The sequence below is a fragment of the Schistocerca gregaria genome, chromosome 4 (genome assembly GCF_023897955.1).
Source record: "Schistocerca gregaria isolate iqSchGreg1 chromosome 4, iqSchGreg1.2, whole genome shotgun sequence".
NCBI classification, from domain to species: domain Eukaryota; kingdom Metazoa; phylum Arthropoda; class Insecta; order Orthoptera; family Acrididae; genus Schistocerca; species Schistocerca gregaria.
The window spans coordinates 520,179,271-520,188,861 of NC_064923.1; the positions used below are offsets into that span (position 1 = coordinate 520,179,271).

Here is a 9,591-nt window from a genome sequence, read left to right on the forward strand (position 1 = left end):
AATACGAAGGTAACAACCACAGCACCTTCTCTGACTATGAAAGCTGTGCCTAAAGGACTAGACCAAAACAAATTATGTACTCCAACAGCTTCAAGAACCAATGTAATAACAAATGCAGTACAGCTCACTCCTGCTGGAACAAGCACACAGAAGTCTGAAAGCAAGATCAATAATTCAGGGAAACACCGAAGAATGGACAAATGAGCTTAAGATCAAAACGACCTTTAAGACTAAACCAGGATTTTTTCTACCCGAGAACAGGAAAAGTTGCTGTACAGAACTTTCAACACATGTGCAGACAACCAACTTCTCTATAACCAGTTTGATAAAACAAATTGCAGTGTAACTAAATCTGGGCTCCCATCAAATTCTTTTCAAGTTATGAATCTAAATATTCAGTCTCTAAGAAATAAATACCTTGAACTAGAAGTTGCTTTAGATGAGTTTAACATTGACTGTTTGTGTCTTTCAGAGCATTCGTGTAGGGAATGTTGTTGTTGTTGTTGTTGTTGTCTTCAGTCCTGAGACTGGTTTGATGCAGCTCTCCATGCTACTCTATCCTGTGCAAGCTGCTTCATCTCCCAGTACCTACTGCAACCTATCCTTCTGAATCTGCTGAGTGTATTCATCTCTCGGTCTCCCTCTACGATTTTTACCCTCCACGCTGCCCTCCAATGCCAAATTTGTGATCCCTTGATGCCTCAAAACATGTCCTACCAACCGCTCCCTTCTTCTGGTCAAGCTGTGTCACAAACTTCTCTTCTCCCCAATCCTATTCAATACCTCCTCATTAGTTACGTGATCTATCCACCTTATCTTCAGTATTCTTCTGTAGCACCACATTTCGAAAGCTTCTATTCTCTTCTTGTCCAAACTATTTATCGCCGTGTTTCACTTCCATACATGGCTACACTCCATACAAATACTTTCAGAAACAACTTCCTGATGCTTAAATCTATACTTGATGTTAACAAATTTCTCTTCTTCAGAAACGCTTTCCTTGCCATTGCCAGTCTACATTTTATATCTTCTCTACTTCGACTATCATCAGTTATTTTGCTTCCCAAATAGCAAAACACCTTTACTACTTTAAGTGTCTCATTTCCTAATCTAACTGCCTCAGCATCACCCGACTTAATTTGACCACATTCCATTATCCTCATTTTGCTTTTGTTGATGTTCATCTTATATCATCTTTTCAAGACACTGTCCATTCTGTTCAACTGCTCTTCCAAGTCCTTTGCTGTCTCTGATAGAATTACAATGTCATTAGCGAACCTCAGCATTTTTATTTCTCCTCCGTGGATTTTAATACCTACTCCAAATTTTACTTTGTTTCCTTTACTGCTTGCTCAATATACAGATTGAATAACATCGGGGAGAGGCTACAACCCTGTCTCACTCCTTTCCCAACCACTGCTTTCCTTTCATGCCCCTCGACTCTTATGACTGTCATCTGGTTTCTGTACAAATTGTAAATAGCCTTTCGCTCCCTGTATTTTACCCCTGCCACCTTTAGAATTTGAAAAAAAGTATTCCAGTCAACATTGTCAAAAGCTTTCTCTAAGTCTACAAATGCTAGAAACGTAGGTTTGCCTTTTCTTAATCTTTCTTCTAAGATAAGTCGTAAGGTCAGTATTGCCTCACGTGTTCCAACATTTCGACGGAATCCAAACTGATCCTCCCCGAAGTCCGCATCTACCAGTTTTTCCATTCGTCTGTAAAGAATTCGCGTTAATATTTTGCAGCTGTGACTTACTAAACTGATAGTTCGGTAATTTTCACATCTGTTAGCACCTGCTTTCTTTGGGATTGGAATTATTATATTCTTCTTGAAGTCTGAGGGTATTTCGCCTGTCTCATACATCTTGCTCACTACCTGGTAGAGTTTTGTCATGACTGGCTCTTCCAAGGCCGTCAGTAGTTCTAATGGAATGTTGTCTACTCCGGGGGCCTTGTTTCGACTCAGGTCTTTCAGTGCTCTGTCAAACTCTTCACGCAGTATCGTATCTCCCATTTCGTCTTCATCTACATCCTCTTCCATTTCCATAATATTGTCCTCAAGTACATCGCCCTTGTATAAACCTTCTATATACTCCTTCCACCTTTCTGCCTTCCCTTCTTTTCTTAGAACTGGATTGCCATCTGAGCTCTTGATATTCATACACGTGGTTCTCTTCTCTCCAAAGGTCTCTTTAATTTTCCTGTAGGCAGTATCTATCTTACCCCTAGTGAGATAAGCTTCTACATCCTTACATTTGTCCTCTAGCCATCCCTGCTTAGCCATTTTGCACTTCCTGTCGATCTCATTTTTGAGACGTTTGTATTCCTTTTTGCCTGCTTCATTTACTGCATTTTTATACTTTCTCCTTTCATCAATTAAATTCAATATTTCTTCTGTTACCCAAGGATTTCTAGCAGCCCTCGTCTTTTTACCTACTTTATCCTCTGCTGCCTTCACTACTTCATTCGTCAGAGCTACCCATTCTTCTTCTACTGTATTTCTTTCCCCTATTCCTGTCAATTGTTCCCTTATGCTCTCCCTGAAACTCTGTACAACCTCTGGTTCTTTCAGTTTATCCAGGTCCCATCTCCTTAATTTCCCAAATTTTTGCAGTTTCTTCAGTTTTAATCTACAGGTCATAACCAACAGATTGTGGTCAGAGTCCACATCTGCCCCTGGAAATGTCTTACAACTTAAAACCTGGTTCCTAAATCTCTGTCTTACCATTATATAATCTATCTGATACCTTTTAGTATCTCCAGGGTTCTTCCACGTATACAACCTTCTTTCATGATTCTTAAACCAAGTGTTAGCTATGATTAAGTTGTGCTCTGTACAAAATTCTACTAGGCGGCTTCCTCTTTCATTTCTTAGCCCCAATCCATATTCACCTACTATGTTTCCTTCTCTCCCTTTTCCTACACTCGAATTCCAGTCACCCATTACTATTAAATTTTCGTCTCCCTTCACTATCTGAATAATTTCTTTTATTTCATCGTACATTTCTTCAATTTCTTCGTCATCTGCAGAGCTAGTTGGCATTTAAACTTGTACTACTGTAGTAGGTGTGGGCTTCGTATCTATCTTAGCCACAATAATGCGTTCACTATGCTGTTTGTAGTAGCTTACCCGCATTCCTATTTTCCTATTCATTATTAGACCTACTCCTGCATTACCCCTATTTGATTTTGTGTTTATAACCCTGTAGTCACCTGACCAGAACTCTTGTTCCTCCTGCCACCGAACTTCACTAATTCCCACTATATCTAACTTTAACCTATCCATTTCCCTTTTTAAATTTTCTAACCTACCTGCCCGATTAAGGGATCTGACATTCCACGCTCCGATCCGTAGAACGCCAGTTTTCTTTCTCCTGTTAACGACATCCTCCTGAGTAGTCCCCTCCCGGAGATCCGAATGGGGGACTATTTTACCTCCGGAATATTTTACCCAAGAGGATGCTATCATCATTTAATCATACAGTAAAGCTGCATGACCTCGGGAAAATGAATTAAAAATCATTATACACCCTTTCAGACTATCTAGCTCTTACTGTAGGGAAAATGCCAGAAGTGGTGGTGTCTGTATTTATACAAAAACAGGGATAAAATTCAAAAGGAGATGTGATATTGAGACGTTAAGTGTAGAAAAGCATTTCCAAGCAGCTGCTATCGAGTTGTATGGTAAGCTAAGGAAAATGATAGTAATGATTGTGTACAGGTCACCATGTGGAGATGTAGATAATTTTTTTTTCAAAATTAGAAATTATGTTAAACATTGGGTACAATGAAAAAGCTACTGTGCTTCTTTGTGGGGATTTTAACATAAATCTTATTTGCAATAGTATGGTTAAGGATAGATTCCTGAATATTTTACAGAGTTTTAACACTTTACTACCGGAATAACACACACAGCAGAGATCCTCATAGATAATGTATTCTCAAACATAGATTCCAATGAAGTGGAGGTAAATAACACTGACCTTGGTTTATCTGATCACAATGCTCTTGTGCTTACCGTCTCCCCAATGCATGTGAAAAAAAAACATCTTGCCAGACTTATAAAAGAATTTTTTCTAAAGAAAAGTGCACACATTTTGTTAACTGTCTAACCAATTAAAGTTGGACAGATGTGAGATCAGAATCAAGTGCAAATAATGCATATAATAGCTTTTCTTCTATATTCATGTAACAATTTTGAAATGTGTTTCCCTAAGACGTTAGTGAGGCCAAGTCATCAGAACAAAAAGCACACAAACCTTGGATAACTACAGGCATTAGAATTTCCAGAGTAACCACGAAAAGACTGAACCAAGAAATTAAAACTTTCTCAGATCCACAGTCTGTAGAATATGTAACAACATACAGAAAAATATACCAAAAGGCAATAGCAAAGGCAAAGTTGCTATATAATGACAATTTAATCAGTAACTCAGACAAAAACCACAAACTATATGGGACATTGTGAGGAATGAAACTACTGCCTTCGGAGAAGAGAAAGAAATAATATTAAAAGCAGTGCAAATTGCAATATAGAAAAGAAGAAAATGGCAAACGATATTAATAACTATTTTTTAAATGTACCACATTCACTAAACTTAAACTTAACAAAACAAAAAATAATACATGCTCCAAGGGTTGCCTGCAGCATGAATATTCCTTCAATAAATGAACATGAAATAATTAGAGTGTTTAGAATCTTAAAACCAAAAATGGCAGCAGGTGTTGATGAAGTACCAATTTCAATCATAATAAGGACTGCAGTGCAGATTGCAAAACCTTTAGTACATATTGCAAATTTATCCTTTAGTGAAGGTGTATTTCCTCAGCGACTGAAGATCTCAAATGTGAGGCCACTATTTTAATATGGAGACAGACATAAAACAGAAAACTACCATCCCATATCACTTCTTCCTGCTTCCTCCAAAATATTAAAGAAACTGATGAAATTGAGAGTCACTAGTTACCTAGACAAAAATAAACTTTGTAATAGTAATCAACATGGTTTTCGTGCAAAACAAAGCACAGAAACTGCAGTCATAGACTACACCCAAGAAATAATTTAAAAAATGGAGAAAAACAAAAGAGTAGCAGGAATCAATTTAGATCTATCTAAAGCTTTCGATACGGTCTGCCATGAGATCCTTCTTGATGAGCTGGAAATAGTAGGTATTATAGGAAGAGTTAAAACGTGGTTTGAGTCATATCTCAAAACAGATCTCAGATTGTAGAGCTCACCACTGTAAATTCAAATCAAAAAATAAGGTTAGTTTCAGAAGCAAAAGAAGTTCCTTTAGGAGTACCCCATGGCAGCATCTTAGGGCCACTACTCTTTCTCATATATGTCAATGATTTACAGTTACAATATTATACAGCAAAAATTGTGCTATATGCAGATGACACAAGTCTGATAGTGAGCGACTTTAAAAACTCGTTACAGTCAACTACTGACAAAATCATAAAAAGTATGGAGACTTGGTTCAGGCAGGGCCGGCGCAAGATACGTGCGAAACGTGCGGCTGCACGGGGCGGCATTTTCTGAGGGGCGGCAAATCTGCAGCCCCCCCCCCCCCCCTTTCTTTTTTTTTTCTTTGCGCGCATTGCGTTTACTCACAACTAATTTTGCAGAAGACGAAATCTAATTTGGAAATTCGAATGCAATGTTCGATACTGGGTTTACATATTAAGTCTGAATCAATTTTGCTAAGCCCTTCAATGGCAGTTTCCGAGTGTTTTATTCTTCCCGCATTATGGAAAAAAATGGTTGAACATTACTACTGACAGGCCTATTGCCTGACATAAGCATTTTAGAAAATTTTTGCTATCTGCTTCTGAGTGATAGTCGGACGTTTCGGTTTTTGAGTCATGAAACACATGTCTCCACCTGCATGTACAACAATTAAACTCTGACCGGCACTTTTGTTTGACAATACTGCTCGCACACTATCACTCTGCCAATATTTATTTTCTGTGTAATGCGTGTGAATCCATGTTTCATCTTAGTAAACTACTGGTCGCTTTAATTCTGATGAAAACCTGAGAAAGTATGGTCTTTTAACAACAATGCCCTCTCGTCCGCACAAAACAGAACTTTAATTTTGACACCTTCTAAAACGAAAATCCATAGACAGAACATTGTGAAGCTCATTTCTGTTTGATAAAAGTTGTGCAGTTTTCGCAATGTTCGTATTTCTTTCTATTGTTCGTAATGCCATAGAAATTGCTGCCTGATAATACATTTGTCCTTATCATCGGTCACATACTTATTGTGAGCTTCTTGCTTCTTCTTCTTCTTCTTGGGCGCTAGTTTAACGGTAGCCTTGCTGTACCTCGTCACGGATCCTAGTTCCTGGCACTGCCGCGTCACCACTTCGCCTTTCTAGGCAATAGGTATTGTTGCGTTCTCTACAACGAAAACTATAGAATTCGTTTCTGTTGTTGGCCGAGGGGGTCAAGATTGGTCAGAAGCACTTTCATTGCGTTTCGTAAGAACAGAAGAATTGGTGTGCCCGAATTTCTTGCATTCTCCTTCAAGATTGCAGAATAGGAAAATTTATTTTTCCTATGATCTGTTACTTTTTAAAATTGGCAAGTCGGCAAATAAGCACCCGTCGTCCCAACAGCTAGAATGAAAATAAAGCGAAGAAAAGTGAAGTGATACGGCGATGACTAATTTGTTACCCCTTATTCCATAATCAGACACGAAAGAAGTGACTCATGGAAATTATGACAGATGTCGAGTGTCAGTTCTTTGAAATGAGCAGCAGCAGTGCAGTGAGTTGTTATATTTCGACTAGCATTAGTACCCGTCGATGCCCGGGTGTGTTTTTATTGCATTATTATGTTACTCCACCTCCTTATTCTTCCTTCTCTCCACTGTCTTCCGCCTCACTCTTTGACAGTTTCACCTGCGTCTGTAGTGAAATTCGGCCTGAAAATTCAATTTCACGCGGCTCAGTTCTTATGACTTCATCTCCTGAACAGTGTACCCTACAGTAATATAATTTTCCGTTTACGTGAAGTGGAATATCAGGAATTTTTTTGCGAAGTGTGTTGCAAATAAAGTTAGTACACTGACATCAACAGTTAGTTTCACGTAATCGTTCTTTACAGGCTGTATCGAAACATGTCCGATGGTAGAAAAAGACTGTCTGGCAGTGAATATATGAAAAGACGGGTTCTGAAGGAAGATGACGATAAGAAGCAAAATGATGCTCTACAACGATATTTCAAGCCAAAGAGAAAACGACCTAGCAGCGGCGAGGGTGGAAAAATAGGTCCTGAAAGTACAGAAACTAGTGGAGGTACAGCAGCTACATCTTTATCTTCAGGAAATGATCAGAAAGTTGATGAACACAGTACTGCGACCACAGCATACATTAACAATGCTGACGGTGGGCCATCCACAATATGTTCAACAGACCTCGTCTGGACTCAAGACATGCTTTGTGACGAAAGCTCCGAGATTGAAACATCAGGCAGAACTGAAATTAGGCGACCCGATTCGGAAAATAACGGAGGAACATCAGCCGAAGTACTCACCACTGGAGAAGGGATTGAAGGCGAGCCTAAACTGGAAGACACAATTGACTCAGATCCCGGAAGATGGCCGGAAATTATTACCGACTGCATTCGAACGACTTTGGTCATGCGAGGTCCTTCCGAGCGCATTAAGGAAGCTGAAGAATATCCTAGAAGCGCGGACAACCGCCATTTCAGTCCTGTGCACTACAACTATTCTTTGAAGAATTTAGAAGAAGCAGATAGACATTGGTTGTTGTACTCAAAGAGCGAGGATGCTGTGTTCTGCTTTTGTTGCAAACTGTTTTCGTCGTCTACAGTAAAAATTGCAAAGAACGGTATAAGCGACTGGCGGCACCTTGCTTCGTATTTCGAAAGTCACGGGAAGTCTACCGAGCATTTGTATTCACATAAAAAGTGGATCGTGTTTTCCGAGGGACTGAAAAAGTCCCGAACTGTTGACGCCCGTCATCAAAGGCTTCTCAATACTGAAAGCGAACATTGTAAAAATGTTCTTGAGCGCTTAACAGCAATAATTCATTTCCTGGGTCGGCAACGTCTGCCTTTGAGAGAAAGTACAGATACACTCTTTCAGCCTGACGACGGAAACTTCTTGAAACTCGTTGAATTATTCGGAAAGTTCGACACTGTGATGATGGAGCGTCTGCACAGAACAAAGCAAGGTGAGAAAAAGGGTCATCATTATCTTGGAAAAGAAACACACAATGAAATAATTCATCTTATTGGATCATCTATAACCAACAACATTCTATTAATGATGAAATCTGCAAAGTATTACAGTATAATTCTGGACTGCACACCAGATATTTCAAAAGTTGAGCAGATGACAGTTGTGGTACGTTTCGTCCAGGAGACAAGACTCGACGGGGTATACGATGTCCCAATTTGGGAGCATTTCCTGGGATTTCTTCCAGTGCCCGATTCTTCAAGCTCCACTTTGACGCAGGTCGTACTCAAGTTGTTGGAAAATTTAAAAAAAATCCTATTGTGTAATATGAGAGAACAAGGATACGACAATGGAGCAAACATGAAAGGAAAGAAGTCTGGTCTCCAGAAAAGAATTTCAGATACGAACAAGAGAGCATGTTATGTACCATGTAACAGTCACTCATGGAATCTTGTTGTAAACGATGCCGCTATGTCTTCTAAACATGCTGTTTCCATGTTTTCGACAGTGAAAAGATTGTATGACTTCCTCTCGTCCTCTGTTCGATGTTGGGATGTCTTGAAGAAGTATCTGCCTAACCTGTCGCTGAAGCCACTGAACGATACTAGGTGGGAAAGTCGCATCGATGCACTTACTCCCCTGAGGTTTCAAATTGGAGGCGTTTATGATGCACTGGTTCAGATATCAGAAGAAGGGCACCTCCACATGACCTTGCCCTCTCAAATTCTTAACTTGTAGGCCGATTTGATTTGATTCTTGAACGATTTCATCACTTAATACAGCACCAGTCATGCCAGTTGCAGATGAAGTCTTCGTGTATTGTTCTTTTTTGTAAATTCAGATACCTGATACGTACACTGAGTTGTTCTGTACCACTGGCATCCGCTGTTTCGTCGCCAACGACAGCATAATATTTGCTTCTTTGACTTTGTCGAGTACCTTTTTCATAATGACAGAATAACAACAATCAATCCTGATTCTGACTTGTTTTGATCAGATATGTAGCATTTTTTGGCACTGTCTCTAAATGTTTTTGGAGAGACGAATCACCTGAGTCAACGTGAAATTTTAAAAGTACTCGAAATTTTCGTTGACTGATTTCATCACTCAGTGTACCATTATCTCGGCGGCCTCTTAACAGTACGGTTCCTCGACCACATAATGTGATCATCTTTACTATAGGAATCAGCCGCTCTCTGTTTCATTTAATCATTTTCGGTTTCTCAGTTTCTATTAAATTATTTACAACTTTTTCGGGATTTTCATATGAACTTTTGAAATTTGTGCTTTTTAAAACTGCCATTTAATCTATAGCAGAATGGTTTCTGAAGATTTCTAGTGCTTTTTTGTATTTTCAAAGTGGATGAGTGGCTAAAGAT

At 39.2% G+C, this 9,591-nt stretch overlaps 1 protein-coding gene across 1 annotated transcript; it reads left to right on the forward strand.

Annotated features, from left to right (window-relative positions):
• Positions 1 to 7,129: 7,129 nt before the first annotated feature.
• On the forward strand, positions 7,130 to 8,950 carry LOC126267790 (zinc finger MYM-type protein 1-like). Its single transcript, XM_049973094.1, has one exon. It carries the CDS (start codon positions 7,130 to 7,132, stop codon positions 8,948 to 8,950), a length of 1,821 nt encoding a protein of 606 aa, XP_049829051.1.
• Positions 8,951 to 9,591: the final 641 nt, after the last annotated feature.

Excerpts from the sequence above, each read along its gene's own strand:
- LOC126267790 (XM_049973094.1), top strand. The coding sequence starts at position 7,130 with ATGTCCGATGGTAGAAAAAGACTGTCTGGCAGTGAATATATGAAAAGA.